Genomic DNA, 18,132 nt, shown 5'->3' with positions numbered 1-18,132 from the left:
TGTGGAAAAGAAAACGGGGGATGCGTCCCATCCTAGACCTAAGGGCCCTGAACAAATATCTGGTCAAGGAAAAGTTCAGGATGCTTTCCCTGGGCACCCTTCTCCCCATGATTCAGGAAAACGATTGGCTATGCTCTCTGGACTTGAAGGACGCCTACACGCACATCCCGATACTGCCAACTCACAGACAGTATCTGCGATTTCAGCTGGGCACACGTCACTTCCAGTACTGTGTGCTACCCTTTGGGCTCACCTCTGCGCCCAGAGTGTTCACGAAGTGCTTGGCTGTAGTAGCAGCGGCACTTCGCAGGCTGGGAGTACACGTGTTCCCCTATCTCGACGATTGGCTGGTGAAGAACACATCCGAGGCAGGAGCTCTACAGTCCATGCAGATGACTATTCGCCTCCTGGAGCTACTGGGGTTTGTGATCAATTACCCAAAGTCCCATCTTCTCCCAGTACAGAGACTCGAATTCATAGGAGCTCTGCTGGATTCTCGGACGGCTCGTGCCTATGTCCCAGAGACGAGAGCGTCCCAGCAGATCACAGCTCGGCAGATGTTGAGATTGTTGGGCCACATGGCCTCCACAGTTCATGTGACTCCCATGGCCCGCCTTCACATGCGATCTGCTCAATGGACCCTAGCTTCCCAGTGGTTTCAGGCTGCTGGGGATCTAGAGGACGTGATCCACCTGTCCACGAGTTTTCTCGAATCCCTACACTAGTGGACGATTTGGTCCAATTTGACTCTGGGACGCCCTTTCCAAATTCCTCAGTCGCAAAAAGTGCTGATTACGGATGCGTCTCTCCTGGGGTGGGGAGCTCATGTCGATGGACTTCACACCCAGGGAAGCTGGTCCCTCCAGGAACAAGGTCTACAGATCAATCTCCTGGAGTTACGAGCGGTCTGGAACGCTCTGAAGGCTTTCGGAGATCGGCTGTCCCACCAAATTATCCAAATTCAGACAGAGAACCAGGTTGCCATGTATTACATCAACAAGCAGGGGGGCACCGGATCTCGCCCCCTGTGTCAGGAAGCCATCAGCATGTGGCTGTGGGCTCGCCGTTACGGCATGTTTCTCCAAGCCACATATCTGGCAGGCGTAAACAGTCTGGCCGACAGGTTGAGCAGGATTATGCAACCTCACGAGTGGTCGCTCAATTCCCGAGTAGTGCGCCGGATCTTCCAAGTGTGGGGCACCCCCTTGGTAGATCTCTTCGCATCTTGAGCCAACCACAAGGTCCCTCAGTTCTGTTCCAGACTTCAGGCCCACGGCCGACTGGCATCGGATGCCTTCCTCCTGGACTGGGGGGGAAGGCCTGCTGTATGCTTATCCTCCCATACCTCTGGTTCGGAAGACTTTGTTGAAACTCAAGCAAGACCGAGGCACCATGATTCTGATTGCTCCTTTTTGGCCGCGTCAGATCTGGTTCCCTCTTCTTCTGGAGTTGTCCTCCGAAGAACTGTGGAGATTGGAGTGTTTTCCGACCCTTATCACCCAGAACGAAGGGGCGCTTCTGCATCCCAACCTCCAGTCTCTGGCTTTCACGGCCTGGATGTTCAGAGCGTAGATTTTGCCTCTTTAGGTCTGTCAGAGGGTGTCTCCCGTGTCTTGCTTGCTTCCAGGAAAGATTCCACTAAGAGGAGTTACTTCTTTTTATGGAGGAGGTTTGCCATCTGGTGTGATAGCAAGGCCTTAGATCCTCGCTCTTGTCCTACACAGACCCTGCTTGAATACCTTCTGCACTTGTCTGAGTCTGGTCTCAAGACCAACTCTGTAAGGGTTCACCTTAGCGCAATCAGTGCATACCATTACCGTGTGGAAGGTAAGCCGATCTCAGGACAGCCTTTAGTTGTTCGCTTTATGAGAGGTTTGCTTCTGTCAAAGCCCCCTATCAAACCTCCTGCAGTGTCATGGGATCTCAATGTCGTTCTCACCCAGCTGATGAAACCTCCTTTTGAGCCACTGAATTCATGCCATCTGAAGTACTTGACCTGGAAGGTCATTTTCTTGGCGGCAGTAACTTCAGCTCGTAGAGTCAGTGAGCTTCAAGCCCTAGTAGCTCATGCTTCTTATACCAAATTTCATCATAATAGAGTAGTCCTCCGCACTCACCCTACGTTCTTGCCAAAGGTGGTGTCGGAGTTCCATCTGAACCAGTCAATTGTCTTGCCAACATTCTTTCCCCGTCCTCATTCCTGCCCTGCTGAACGTCAGCTGCACACATTGGACTGCAAAAGAGCATTGGCCTTCTATCTGGAGCGGACACAGCCCAACAGACAGTCCGCCCAAATGTTTGTTTCTTTTGATCCCAACAGGAGGGGAGTGGCTGTGGGAAAACGCACCATATCCAATTGGCTAGCAGATTGCATTTCCTTCACTTACGTCCAGGCTGGGCTGGCTCTTGAGGGTCATGTCACGGCTCACAATGTTAGAGCCATGGCAGCGTCAGTGGCCCACTTGAAGTCAGCCACTATTGAAGAAATCCGCAAAGCTGCGACGTGGTCATCTGTCCACACATTCACATCTCATTACTGCCTGCAGCAGGATACCCGACGCGACAGTCGGTTCGAGCAGTCGGTGCTTCAGAATCTGTTTTGGGGTTTCAATCCAACCACCCCCCTAGGCCCATTTTTTTATTCTGTTCCAGGCTACACTCTCAGTTAGTTGAATAAGATATTAGGTCAATCTCAGTTATGTCCTCGCCGTTGCGAGGCCCAGTTGACCATGTTTGTTGTTTTGAGTGAGCCTGGGGGCTAGGGATACCCCATCAGTGAGAACAAGCAGCCTGCTTGTCCTCGGAGAAAGCGAATGCTACATACCTGTAGAAGGTATTCTCCGAGGACAGCAGGCTGATTGTTCTCACAAACCCGCCCGCCTCCCCTTTGGAGTTGTGTCTTTCCTTGTCTTTGTCTTGCTACATACGGGACTGACGAACACGAGCCGGTTCGGGCGGGAAGACGACCACGCATGCGCGGTGCGCGCGAGGGCTAGCAAACGTCTTTGCTAGTGAAGATCCCGATTGGAGGGGGTGCCGTGGATGTCACCCATCAGTGAGAACAATCAGCCTGCTGTCCTCGGAGAATACCTTCTACAGGTATGTAGCATTCGCTTTGTTCATGAAAGCTATAATGCATGACATGTTAGTATTTGGTTCAGCACTTTGATTTGTTAAATATTTTTAAGTGTCTTTTGTTGTTTTTTTTTTAATTTTTTTTAGATTGTGTATATAATTATGTAATCCACTGAGAACGATGGATCAAACGGAATAAAAATGTTTAAATAATAAATAAATAGTGTCCAATGTTCCCGTAATAAGCCATATGGGAACAGATTGAGGGGAACATTGGACACTAAAGGGTTAAGGAAGAATTGTATGTGGAATCAGAAAAGATTCTGCTTCAGTTAAAGGCTTGGGAGAACAATAAAGTTTTCACCTGCTTTCTGAAGTAGATAGTCTTGCTTTTAAGTAAAAGCTTTCTGGAAGTGCATTCCAAAGTGTGGTGGCAACTCCAGAGAAGGCTTAATACATTGCTTTCTTTGGAGAGGGTGTGTTTAGGGATATTCCTTGAGAGGACCTTGTAGATGGGTAAAGTGAGTTATCTTTTTCAAGTACCCATTACCTTTCAGGGCCCTGAAGATCAGGCAGAGTCTTGAATTAGCCCTGTACTGGTAGCCAGTTAAGTTTTTACAGAAATGTGTGGTGTGATCATGTCACTTTACTATCTGTCAGTCATCCCATGGCATTCTGAATCATTTGAAGCTGGTGCAAACCCTTTGTAGACAGTGTTGACTGCATTACAGTAGTCAAACCTTGATGTTATGCATGAATCACTATGACAAGACTTGACTTACAGAGTAAGTAGCATAATGTTCAAAAGCCATGTACAAAACCACATAATTATAGGTTCTGGTATCAACTCAGTTATGCCCAGCATCTTTCTTTTTGGCAATTTACTTTTAATATTTAGGGCCAGATTCATCAGTGTTTATTCAGTTCTCTGCTTTGGGGAATCTTGATTGTTGTACCCCAGTACTTTTGCATTGTGTGTGATTTGTAAATTGAGGCCTATGTATTTAGTGTTCTCAAAGTATATGTAGATGGGAAAATGTGCTTTTTCAAAGCTCATTGATTTAAATTGATCACTAGCATGCTAACCATCTTTTTCTTTTAGGAAATTGTTCACAATGCCAAGAAAATACAGAAGGAGCCAAGTGTGAAAACTGCAAGGCTGGTTTCTACAGAAGACAAAATGTTTTGCCCTCTGAAGAGTGTTTGCAGTGCCCTTGTTCCACAGTAATGTCTACTGGCAGCTGTCACCAGGGTGGGCTCATATTTTCTGTTTTTACTCTAGTTAGATACTTAAGTCTCTAAAAAAAAAAAATGAACTAATATGACAATTGAGATTTGATAGACTGCTACTCGAACCAAAAGCATAGCAGTGCATACAGCCAGTATTTTCAGCAGATGTTCAAACATCAGACACATCTTGAAAGGCGGGAGGGGTGGAGGAATGTATAGTACAACATAACTATATTCTAGTAAAACTATAAACATACCCTGAATGGTAGTTGGAAAGGAAGAGAAATTTAAAGCAGCCTGCTGAAGAAAACGTAGAAGAGATAGTATCATAGTAAATGACGGCAGATAAAGAACTGAATGGTCCATCCAGTCTGCCCAACAGTCACACATAATAATTCATGATTAAATCAATAATGAATGTGATATTATATACTTTATCACGAGTCTTTCTTTGGCGTTTCTGGGACATAGACCGTAGAAGTCCGTCTGGCTCTTAAAGTTCCACCTACTGGAGTTGCCGTCAAAGCTCACTCCACCCTATCCAAATCAGTCTTGTTATTTGCGAGATACAGACCATAAAAGTCTGCCCAGCACTGTCCTCGGTAGCAGCTACTGAAGTTGCCATTGAAGCTCTTTGCAGCCTATCCAAATCTGGATTTCTATATACAGATATAGACCTATAAAGTCTGTATGGCACTGGCCTTAGTTCGTCACAGCCGGAGTAGCCATCCAAGTGTCACTCACACATCTACCCCCTGCAGCCATTTAAGTGGTTTTTTTTTTTAAATTATTTTTGTTTTCTTTCAACTCTTTTCTTTTCAACTCTTTTCTTCTGTTTTCATCCCACGCCTTTTTGAATTCCATCCCTTGGGATGGCATTCCAGGCATTGACCACCCTCTCCGTGAAACAGTATTTCCTGACATTACACCTAAGTCTACTACCCCACAACTTCAGCTCATGTCCTCTAGATTCACCATTATCCCTTCTTTGGAAGAGATTTGTTTCTATATTAATACCTTTCAAGTATTTAAACGTCTGTATCGTGTCTCCCCTGTCCCTTCTTTGCTCTAGGCTATACATATTCAGGTCTTCCAGTCTCTACTCATATGTCTTATGGTGCAGGCCCCATATCATTTTTGTCGCCTTCTAGTTTTTTTTATATCCTTAGCAAGATATAGCTTCCAAAATTGAGCACAGTACTTCAGGTGGGGCCTTACCTCAACTTGTATAGGGGAATCAACACTTCCTTTCTTCTGCTGGTTACTCCTCTCTCGATGCAACCTAGCATCCTTCTGGCTACAGCCACTGCTTTTACACTGTTTTTTTGCTTTAAGGTCCTTGGACACCGTTCCCCCCCCCCCCCCCCCCCCCCGGGGTCCCTTTCCCTTTCTATGCTTCTGCCTCCAACCTCTTAGGACATATAGCTCCCTTTTTTTTGTCTCCCTTTTTTGCATTAAGTTTTAATTGCCAAATACTTTTGCAGATCCCTTTTCATGTTTTCCACTCCCTCTGGGGTGTCCAGGCTGTTATAAATCTTGGTATCATCTGCAAAAAGACAGACCTTAGCTTTTAATCCTTCTGCAATGTCACTCACATTGAACAGAATCGGCCCCAACACCAATCCCTGAGGCACTCCGTTACTCACCTTTCCTTCCTCCAAGTGAATTCCATTGACCACCACCCTCTGGCATCTGCCTGTCAGCCAGTTTCTAAACCAGTTCACCACTTCAGGTTCTAACGCCAACTTTTCAAGTTTATTTAAGAGTCTTCTATGAGGGTCTGTGTCAGAGGCTTTGCTGAAATCCAAGTAGAGCACGTGGTTGCCCAGTCAAAGAATTAAATTAGTTGGGCTCAATTTACCTTTGGTAAAACCATGTTGCTCGGATCGTGTAACTCATTGGATTCCAGGAAATTAACTATCCTTTCCTTCAGCAACGCTTTTATTACTTTTCCAATAACTGAAGTGAGGCTTACCAGCCTGTAGTTTCCCACTTCTTCTCTGTTGTCACTTTTGTGAAGAGGGACCGCATCCCTTCTCAAATCCCACAGAACCTCTCCCTTCTCCAAGGATATACTAAACAAATCTTTTAAGAGGACCCACCAGAATCTCTCTAAGCTCTCTCAATATCCTGGGATGGATCCCATCCAGGCCCATGGTTTTTTCCATATTCATTTTTTCAAGTTGTTCGTGAACACATTCTTCTGTGAATGGTGTGATATCCACTCCATTCTTATATGCATGTTTACCAGCTGATCATGGTCCTCCTCCAGGATTTTCTTCTGTGAACACAAAACAGAATTATTTGTTTTGCACGTCCGCTTGTTCATCATCACTCTCCATATAGCCGTCCACAGCATTTTTCAGTCTCACAATTCCATTTCTCCTCTCACTTATATACCTGAAAAAATTTTGTCTTCCGTCCTTGAATTCCTAGCCATTTGCTCTTCTGCCTCTGCTTTTGCTAGACGTATCTTCCTCTTGGCTTCTTTCAACTTCTCCTGGTATATTTTCCTGTGTTCATGTCCTTGAATTTTCCTGTATTTCATGAACGCCACCTTTTTTTGCCTTTTTCTCAGCCACCTTTTTGAACCATATCGGTTTCCTTTTCTTCTTTCTCTTATTTACTCTCCTCACGTAAAGGTCAATAGCCATTTTAATAGCTCCTTTCAGCCTGGACCACTGTCCTTCCACTTCTCGTACGTCTTCCTATCCCCTCAGCTCTTTCTTCAGGTACGTCCCCACTTTGTTAAAATCAATATGTTTGAAATCTAGGACTTTGAGTTTTGAGTGGCTGCCCTCCGCTCTAGTCGTTATATCAAAACATACGGTTTGATGTTCACTACTGCCTAGGTGGGCACCTACTCTGACATTAGACACAATTTCCTCATTTGTGAGCACCAGATCCAGAATTCTCCTTCCCTCGTGGGGTCCATCACCATTTCTCTGAGCAGAGCACTTTGAAAGACATCACTATCTCCCTACTTCTTTCCGATTCTGCAGATGGAACTTTCCAGTTCATATCTGGCAAGTTGAAATCACCCAGTAACAGCACTTCCCCTTTCTTTCCCAACTTTTGGACATCTGCAACCAGATCTTTATCGAGCTTCGATTGGGTTGGAAGTCTGTAGACAACACCCATATGGATAGAGGTTCCTTCTTCTCTTTTCAAGGCAATCCATATTGTTTCTTCCTTTCCCCAAATCCCTTGCATTTCAGTCACTTTAATATTATTTCTGACATACAGAGCTACTCCACCTTTTCACCCTTCCTAAATAGATTATAGCCCAGTATCTTTGCGTCCCATTTATGGGAATCATCGAACCATGTCTCCATGATAGTGACAACATCTAAATCTTCCTCTATTATCAGGGCTTGCAGATCATGAACTTTGTTGCTTAGACTGCAAGCATTTGTGGTCATCGCTTTCCAGCTACATTTCAGTGGCAATCTCATTTTCTTTGTATTTTTTTGTAAGTCTCACCTATTGTGGTATTGCTAAGAAGTGAATTGCTAAGATCATTGTTTTCATTGCTTTCTTTACTACTGTTGTATCTTGTTTTTTGCTGGGGGCAGCTACCTGAATTGACCTGCTTTTATCTGCCACCCTCAGCTTCCAGTTTAAATGCCTAAACACATATTTGAATCTCTCACCAAGGATTCTTTTTCCTGCCACAGTGAGATGCAGCCCATCATTACTATGAGGCATATTTTCAAAGCACTTAGCCTTTCAGAAACCTATGGAACTTTGGAAGGCTAAGTGCTTTGAAAATATGCCTCAATGTAATATTTTGTTTTTCCATGTATTTCCCCATCCTCCTATGTACCTAAAGCCTTCTTGGTAACACCAGGCTTTGAGCCACTTACTGAAATTCTCAGTATGTTGTAGTCTTTCCTTTCCTTTTTCATAAGTAGGTGGAAGTACAGAAAAAGCTACAGTCTGTACCAAAGGTTTTAACTCCTCCACCAACTCCTTTTCAGGAGTTGCTTTCTGTGCAACAAGTAGGGTATTATTGGCTACATCATTTGTGCCCAGGTAGATTACATCGGTGTTAGAACCCTTATTCTCTTCTCTGATTGTAGTCAGTATTTGCCTGGTATTCCTGCTAGCTGAGGATCCTGGAAGGCTTTTTACTTGGCTGGGTCCCTTGAACCGTGTCCCAAAGTTAATGCCTCTGATAATCCTTCTTATCTGTTCCCTTCTCCACTACTGCCAACTCCAGACTTCGCGCCTTCTGTCTCGCTGCACCCTACGCCTGGAATAAACTTCCTGAGCCCCTACGTCTTGCCCCATCCTTGGCCACCTTTAAATCTAGACTGAAAGCCCACCTCTTTAACATTGCTTTTGACTCGTAACCACTTGTAACCACTCGCCTCCACCTACCCTCCTCTCTTCCTTCCCGTTCACATTAATTGATTTGATTTGCTTACTTTATTTATTTTTTGTCTATTAGATTGTAAGCTCTTTGAGCAGGGACTGTCTTTCTTCTATGTTTGTGCAGCGCTGCGTACGCCTTGTAGCGCTATAGAAATGCTAAATAGTAGTAGTAGTAGTAGTAATAATGGAATTCCCTAACAGTAACAATTTTGTGCTTTGAGATTCTTTTCTCTTGAGCTACCTTCATTGGTTCTGGTTCCATCTCAGTTCTCTTTTTTTGTGCCTCACAATGCTCTAGTGCAGTAAAAAATGTTATGTAGGGGAGCAGTTGTGAGGGCGGATGCTTTTGTGTCATGTCTTAATCTGCCTGAGCCTACTGTGACCATCTGTTCCTGGGTTGTTTTATTCTTCGAGGCAGGGGTGATAAATTGGTATGTTTCTGTGTAGTGGTAGAAGCTGCTTTAATTGCATCCAATTATTCCCTAAGTTTGCCGATTTCCACTTTTAGGCTAGCAAGCTGAAGACAGATGGGGCAAGATCTGAGCTGCTAAATGGTGTGCCTTGGAACTAAAGCACCACAATTGTTACGCTGAATAAAAGTCGTGATGTAGTTGAGGACTATTACTAATGATGATTTGTTGTCTATACAGTGGGGGAAATAAGTATTTGATCCCTTGCTGATTTTGTAAGTTTGCCCACTGACAAAGACATGAGCAGCCCATAATTGAAGGGTAGGTTATTGGTAACAGTGAGAGATAGCACATCACAAATTAAATCCGGAAAATCACATTGTGGAAAGTATATGAATTTATTTGCATTCTGCAGAGGGAAATAAGTATTTAATCCCTCTGGCAAACAAGACCTAATACTTGGTGGCAAAACCCTTGTTGGCAAGTACAGCGGTCAGACGTCTTCTGTAGTTGATGATGAGGTTTGCACACATGTCAGGAGGAATTTTGGTCCACTCCTCTTTGCAGATCATCTCTAAATCATTAAGAGTTCTGGGCTGTCGCTTGGCAACTCGCAGCTTCAGCTCCCTCCATAAGTTTTCAATGGGATTAAGGTCTGGTGACTGGCTAGGCCACTCCATGACCCTAATGTGCTTCTTCCTGAGCCACTCCTTTGTTGCCTTGGCTGTATGTTTTGGGTCATTGTCGTGCTGGAAGACCCAGCCACGACCCATTTTTAAGGCCCTGGCGGAGGGAAGGAGGTTGTCACTCAGAATTGTACGGTACATGGCCCCATCCATTCTCCCATTGATGCGGTGAAGTAGTCCCTTAGCAGAGAAACACCCCCAAAACATAACATTTCCACCTCCATGCTTGACAGTGGGGACGGTGTTCTTTGGGTCATAGGCAGCATTTCTCTTCCTCCAAACACGGCGAGTTGAGTTCATGCCAAAGAGCTCAATTTTTGTCTCATCTGACCACAGCACCTTCTCCCAATCACTCTCGGCATCATCCAGGTGTTCACTGGCAAACTTCAGACGGGCCGTCACATGTGCCTTCCGGAGCAGGGGGACCTTGCGGGCACTGCAGGATTGCAATCCGTTATGTCGTAATGTGTTACCAATGGTTTTCGTGGTGACAGCGGTCCCAGCTGCCTTGAGATCATTGACAAGTTCCCCCCTTGTAGTTGTAGGCTGATTTCTAACCTTCCTTATGATCAAGGATACCCCACGAGGTGAGATTTTGCGTGCAGCCCCAGATCTTTGTCGATTGACAGTCATTTTGTACTTCTTCCATTTTCTTACTATGGCACCAACAGTTGTCTCCTCGCCCAGCGTCTTACTGATGGTTTTGTAGCCCATTCCAGCCTTGTGCAGGTGTATGATCTTGTCCCTGACATCCTTAGACAGCTCCTTGCTCTTGGCCATTTTGTAGAGGTTAGAGTCTGACTGATTCACTGAGTCTGTGGACAGGTGTCTTTCATACAGGTGACCATTGCCGACAGCTGTCTGTCATGCAGGTAACGAGTTGATTTGGAGCATCTACCTGGTCTGTAGGGGCCAGATCTCTTACTGGTTGGTGGGGGATCAAATACTTATTTCCCTCTGCAGAATGCAAATAAATTCATATACTTTCCACAATGTGATTTTCCGGATTTAATTTGTGATGTGCTATCTCTCACTGTTACCAATAACCTACCCTTCAATTATGGGCTGCTCATGTCTTTGTCAGTGGGCAAACTTACAAAATCAGCAAGGGATCAAATACTTATTTCCCCCACTGTATATGACTAGAAAACCCAGCGGTGCTTGGGATGTGGGGAGGGAGGGTGGGACTATAAGTCCTACAGTGATTCAGCCAAATAGCACAATTAAATATGTTCTCTGGGAGGGGCAAGCAATGAGACAGTGTGAAACAAAGTCTAGTTTTTGCTAGAAATCTAACTTTTCTCCTTTAAACCAAATAATCTCAATAAATATTGCACTTTCTTTAATGTAATCTCTACATAAGTACATATATATTGCCATACTGGGACAGACCAAAAGTCCATCAAGCCCAGCATCCTGTTTCCAACAGTGGCCAATCCAGGTCACAAATACCTGTCAAGATCTCAAAAAAGTACAAAACATTTTATACTGCTTATCCTAGAAATAACAGTGGATTTTCCCTAAATCCATTTTAATAATGGTCTATGGACTTTTCCTTTAGGAAACCGTCCAAACCTTATTTAAATCCTGCTAAGCTAACCGCCTTTTCCACATTCTCTGGCAACGAATTCCAAAGTTTAATTACACGTTGAGTGAAGAAACATTTTCTCCAATTCGTTTTAAATTTACTACTTTGAAGCTTCATTTTTTGAAAGAGTAAACGGATGCTTCACGTCTACTCTTTCCACTCCACTCATTATTTTATAGACCTCTATCATATCTCTCCTCAGCCGTCTTTTCTCCAAGTTGAAGAGCCCTGGCCGCTTTAGCCGTTCCTCATAGGGAAGTTGTTCCATCCCCTTTATCATTTTTGTCGGCCTTCTCTGCACCTTTTCTAATTCCACTACATCTTTTTTGAGATGCGGTGACCAGAATTGAACACAGTATTCGAGGTGCGCTCGCACAAAGGCATTATAACATCCTCATTTTTGTTTTCCCTTTCCTAATAATACCTAACCTTCTATTTGCTTTCTTAGCCACTGCAGCACACTCAGCAGAAGGTTTCAATGTATCATCAACGACGACACCTAGATCCCTTTCTTGGACCGTGACTCCTAATGTGGAACCTTGCATAGCTATAATTCGGGTTCCTTTTTCCCACATGCATCAGTTTGCACTTGCTCACATTAAATGCTCTCTGCCATTTAGACACCCAGTCTCGTAAGGTCCTCTTGTAATTTTTCACAATCCTCTTGTGATTTAACAACTTTGAATAACTTTGTGTTGTCAGCATATTTAATTACCTCACTAGTTACTCCCATCTCTAGGTTATTTATGGTTTAACTTTTTTATTGATGTCACAGCCACATCATTTAATCAACAATAACAGTCACAAAATTTATATCTCTAAAATCCATAACAGAACCTTTTGCTAAAGTAACATCAAACTTTTACATAATCTTTTCACCCCTCCTGTTTCCCTCCCCCCCAACCCTCCCATCCCCCCTCCCCTTTTACCCTCCCTACCCTCCCTATGATCTATCTAAAGGCATCAATGGAATCTTCAGGTCCTCAGTCATAGTTTGTTAAGGATGAGACTTCTTCCTCTTTGCGTGAGTTTGGCTATATAGGGACTCCAAGTCTTTAAAAATCGTGATTTCCGTTTAAAGGAACCCCTGTCTTCCTGCGCCTCCCAAGTCATCAGTTGATGCACCTGATTGCGCCAGTGCCAGAATTCAGGTCTATCCGGAACAGTCCATTTTTACAAAATACATTTTCGTGCTAGCAAACAAAGCTTTCTACACAGTAGAACTTCCTCCGCTTTTAGCCCCCGGAGTGAACCAGGACAGTTCAACACCAACTGTTGAGGTGTGACTTGTACCCTTCTCAGCAACATCAAGGAAAGAAAGGCCACCACCCGTTTCCAAAAACATCTTATAATCCCACATTCCCATAAACCATGGTATAATGTATTATCAGCTAAATTACATTTCATACAGGTAGGCGAATCAATTCCTCCCGCTCTAAACAACTGTACTTGTGAGAAATATGCCCTATGGATGACTCGAAATGCACACTCTGTACCCCGCCCCACTAAGGAGGTGAGATCACATCCCACATCCAGTTCCCATCTCCGTCTGAGCTGCGTCAAATCTTTGGCAGGCGCCAAAGACCATAATTTCTTCTGGAGGCCAGAGATTGAAGGAGCCGCCTCTGAGGCGTCCTCAAATAGTGTCTGAATCTTCTCCCCCAATTTGTAATTCAGGGACGCCTTGTCTAAATATTGTACATAGTGCTTCAATTGGCAGTAGGCAAAAGTGTCTCCCCAGCCTAATAACTCATTAGGGATCAACTGTTCCAGTGGTCTAATCACTCCAGTCCGATCTACCACTACCTCCAAGTTATTAAGTCCTCGTCGTACCCAATGTTGAAATATTGGATTCTCAATTCCAGGTAGAAAGTGCAGATTCCCCTATATGGTTAGCAATTCTGTCACATGCGGGTCTCCTCCCAATAGATTCCCCAAAAATCTCCAAGCTCCCTATAAGGGTCCCAGCAGCACCGAACCTCACATCCTCTGTGGCAAAGAAGATCTATCCCCCTGCAGAAGAGAAATCAATTGATAGGGACTAAAGAGAGATTCCTCCAACTCTAAAGGTGTGTGGTAGCTTGATGAGAATACCCAATCCCTCACATGTCGCAATAAACAAACGAGATTATAATATTTAATATTAGGTAGACCCAATCCGCCCTGGTTCCACCCTCCCATTAGCAACTGCAGACGAATTTTTGCTTTTTTATATGCCCAACAAAACTTTGTTACCATGCGATAGAACACTCTAATATCCTTCATCAATAATCGCAATGGCAACGTTTGCATCACATAAAGCCACCTTGGCAAAATCACCTTGCGAATTAGGCACAGTCGCCCAGACAGTGATAGTGTCAAAGTTCTCCAAGCTTCCAGTTGCTGTTTGGTCTTAGCTATCAGCCATTGGATATTTATACTGTAGATCCCCCCCTGTCCGGGCTGGTAGAAGGATCCAGAAATGCTTCAGTGACTTTTCGTTCCTACCTTAACCTACACTATCCAAGCTGTAAGTCTGTAAAATATAAATTACTCTTTTCCACCTCCTTCTCCTACTTCAGCCCAAAGTCTTGGAACAGTCTACCTAGATATCTAAGTGACGACCACCAGCTTTTTAAGAAATCTTTAAAAACATTTTTATTCGAGAAACCTTATCCAATCAATAGCATTCAGCCCTCACCTTCTTCATATTGCCTACACCCGTTTAACCACCGACTGCATCAGCCTCGTTTTGCAACCCGTTTTTCTATCTATTTGCATCACTACCCTCATTGAGTTGTAAGCTTATGTAACCCTGTAAGCCACATTGTGCCCGCTCTAGTGGGAAAATGTGGGGTATAAATGTACTAAAAATAAAATAAATAAATAAATACCCAGATAACAAAACTATTCCTCCACCCATCTTAGTTGGAACTGTCCTGGCCATGCTCTTCGAGTCTCAGCGGTAAGAGCTAACGCTTCAGACTTGTCATAGTTTAATTTAAGGCCAGAATAGGACCCAAATTCTTTAAATATCTCTAAAAGATACGCTAACGTCTCCCAAGGCTTCATGAGTATGATTAGCAGGTCGTAGGCAAAGGCCGCCACCTTAAATTCCTGGTGTTCAAATTGAACTCCTTTAATTGCCGGGCATGTACATATGTCTCGGATCAGAGGGTCCAGATATAAAGCAAAAATTAAAGGCGACAATGGGCATCCCTGCCGGGTCCCTCGACAAATATCAAACTCTTCCGAGTACTACTACTACTACTTAGCATTTCTATAGCGCTGCCAGGGTTACGCAGTGCTGTACAAGTTTAGACAAGGGGAAGGACAGTCCCTGCTCAACTACTGGTTATAGGTGTCCATTTAAGCTTAGCAGCTCTTTTCAACTTGCACCAGGTGTCTCCAAATCTTTTATAAATTCACGGCTTCTTCTGCTGTAGTGTAAAACTTTGTCTCCGACTTGTGCATTATGCGCAGTTTCGCTGGATATAATAAGGCAAATGGGATTTTGCGTTGCGCCAGTTCAGAACAAACAGGCGAGAACTGCTTTCTCCTGGCCGCTACTCCGGCTGAATAATCTTGAAAGCAGAGTATTTTCTGGTTTCCAACACGCAGCTCTCTCCCGTCTCTCAGCGCCTGCAGAATAGCCGTTTTATGTGCAAAATTTAATACACGACAGATAATCACCCTGGGTCTTGTTGCATTAGTTTGTTTTGGTCCTAACCGATGTGCCATCTCGATTCTTAAAGGGCCCAACTCCTGTGGAAGGTCCAATTCTTTAGTGAGCAAATTTTCCAGATAGCTTCTCAGATCACGGTCTCCTCGATCTTCCGCTACGCCCACCAAGTGAAGATTATTACGTCTCGACCTGTTCTCGAGATCTTCAATTTTTTCGGCATATTAAGATAGCTGTTTTTCCATCTCACTGTGGCCGGCCTCCATTTTCGCCATGCGATCTTCCATGTCACTTGTCCGCTGCGGGTAGGCCGCCATGTCTTCCTTAATTTGCGCGACATTATTATGCAATGATTCTAGTTTCGATTCCAGCGAACCCAGCTTGTTTTCTAAGATAGTTTCCAGCGCGTTAATGACCTCCCCAACTATTTCGGCCGTCCACACCAAGCTGACCTGGAAGGAAGACTGACTAGCCAGGGCCGCCAACTTGTCATCTGTCGGCCGGTTTTTCTCCTTGTCTTTTCTAAGCGTTTTCGCCGCCATTGAGTCTCGCCGCCGGGTCTGGTTGATCTTGAGTCTTTCCTCCAGGATATTTTGTTAAAATGGGTCAGAGGTCGCCCGAACTTCTGCAGTTTATCCGCAAGGTTCTCGAGGAGTTGGCAGGAGCGAAGTAGGTAACGTCCGCTCCTGTGCATAGCGTCACATGACCCCCCATCTCTAGGTCATTTATAAGTATGTTAAAAAGCAGTGATCCCAGCATAGACCCCTGGGAAACCCTACTAACTACCCTTCTCCGTTGAGAATACAGATCATTTAACCCTACTTTCTGTTTTCTATCCTTTAACCAGTTCTTAATCCACAATAGGACACTACCTCCTATCCCATGACTCTCCAATTTCCTCTGGAGTCTTTCATGAGGTACTTTGTCAAATGCCTTTTGAAAATCCACATACACAATATCAGCTGGCTCACCTTTAACCACATGTTTGTTCACCCCTTCTAAGAAATGTAATAGATTGGTGAGGCAAGATTTCCCTTCACTAAATCCGTATTGGCTTTGTATCATTAATCCACACTTTTGAATATGCTCAGTAATTTTGTTCTTTATAATAGTCTCTACTATTTTGCCCGTCACCGACGTCAGGCTCACCTGTCTATAATTTCCTGGATCTCCTGTGGAACCTTTTTTTTTTAAATCGGGGTTACATGAGCCACCCTCCAATCTTCTGGTACCATGCTTGATTTTAAAGATAATTACATATTACTAACAATAGTTCCGCAAGTTCATTTTTCAGTTCTATCAATACTCTGGGATGGATACCATCTGGTGCAGGAGATTTGCTGCTCTTCGATTTGTCAAATTGCCCCATTACATCCTCCAGGTTTATAGAGATTTCATTCAGTTTCTCTGACTCGTCAGCTTTGAATTCCAGTTAAAGATTAAACCTACTGTCCTTATCTAGGCCTGGCAACGGAAAAGAAACCTTGCAGAGCCTGTAGCCAGAAAATTGTGAAATTAAGAATAAAATATCTTAAAACACTTAGCAGTATTATGGTTCAGGTCCAGCTTCATGCAGCTTCAAGCAGTTTGTGTTTCCCTAGGCAGAAACTTGCCCCCTCCTCCTGCTTTGCTGGTGATTACTTCCCAGTGAGTCAGCCAAATCCTCTATCAAAACGTTCTCTAGGAGGGCAAGGAATGACAGTTTTATAAATCAAATTTAGTTTGATACAACAGTCTCATTCATCTAGAAACTCAGTTTTCTCCTTTAAATATTTCCAATGAACCAATTCTAAGACTAAAGCTGCTTTTTTTTTTAACCTAGGATTGACAATGGAAAACAAACCTGGCAAGGCTATTCCACAATATAGTAACCAAATTTAGAATACTACAGCAAGAGTTAGCAGGGTGAAGGACAAGAAACAGTTTGAAAAGCCTATCCTCTATACTAATCAGAGCAAGGCAGAAAGTTTTTTTTTTTTTTTTTGGGGGGGGGGGGGTCTGGGTTAGAAGGCAGAGAAGTACACCACAATGCAGATTCCCAGGACAAATTAATTAAACAATAAGCAATAAAGTGTAGAGAATAGATATATCAGGTAGCTAAACCTGTAGCCAGAAAGTTGAGAAACTTAGAATAAAATATAAAACACTTAGCAGTTTTATGCTTCAAGCAGTCTGTCTCCCTAGAGAGGATTATATCTACAGCAAGAGATTAGCAGATTTTTAAAATCAAGGTTTTGCACGAGTATCAAAGTAGATTTGTTTCTTATATGAACTCTCCAATCAAAGATCTGGTGCAAGTACATTCCCAAGTGGGTAAAAGCAGTACTACAGGATGGCTCTAATCTTAATTTGGCAACATCTCCTATATAATAATTCTCACCTCCAACGTTCTGTCTTGCCTGGGACCGTGGCTCCCTCGAGGTTGGTCTGCTAGGCTCCGTAGATCAGACTGATTGGCCGCACTGTGACGTAAACCTGGGTGAGAAAAAAAACCCACACAGCTGATCCAACCCCACAAACAGCAAAAGGCTCGAGACAAGCAACCAGTGGATTTAAAAAAAAAAAAACTCGCTGAACGTGTGGCACCCCCTCCGAGGCCGTCACCAACGCCGATACCAACCAGCCTCCCAGGCCGGAGCACTACGGGCAGGCAGTCCAGGCGCGAAGACAACTGTAGCAGCGGTGGGAGACAACAGTTGCGGCTCCCGCCGCTGCTGAAGGAGATCCGGGATGAAAATGTGGAGCACGAGGAGCAGCACCGTAGCAAAACCAGAAGTGGTGAGCCGGATCACGGTGCCGGCCGAAAAGAAAGAAAGGCAGCAGGGAGCATTTGGGAGGGAGGGGACGACCGTGACAGAGCTCCAAAGACGCATCCTAAATGGCTGCGGGGCGGGCACTCCAGTCGCGAAGACAACAGTCTGCAAATCGGAAGGAAGGAGCCAGGGAGGTGGGGTCTGGAACTTGGAGGGGGGGTCGAGAAGGAACAGAAATCATCAGTGGCCAATAGGAAAGGAGCAGGGGAAGGAGAAAAAAGAGAAGAGACATCAGATTGGCCAATAGAAGGGAGAGGGGAGGAGCCGCGATGCAGGGAGCAGCGAATCAGCA

General features: G+C 44.3%; 1 protein-coding gene across 2 annotated transcripts in view; it reads left to right on the top strand.

Moving 5' to 3' along the window:
* MEGF9 (multiple EGF like domains 9) overlaps positions 1-18,132 on the top strand; it is a 500,021-nt gene that overhangs the window by 326,531 nt on the left and 155,358 nt on the right. For both annotated transcript variants that reach the window (XM_030206436.1, XM_030206435.1), the window contains exon 4: positions 4,178-4,327. In XM_030206436.1, the coding sequence (XP_030062296.1) occupies positions 4,178-4,327 (150 nt within the window). The remainder of the gene's footprint in view (positions 1-4,177; positions 4,328-18,132) is intronic.

Source organism: Microcaecilia unicolor, chromosome 6, assembly GCF_901765095.1.
Source record: "Microcaecilia unicolor chromosome 6, aMicUni1.1, whole genome shotgun sequence".
In the NCBI taxonomy this organism is placed as follows: domain Eukaryota; kingdom Metazoa; phylum Chordata; class Amphibia; order Gymnophiona; family Siphonopidae; genus Microcaecilia; species Microcaecilia unicolor.
This window is presented reverse-complemented; position numbering and strand designations above follow the sequence as displayed.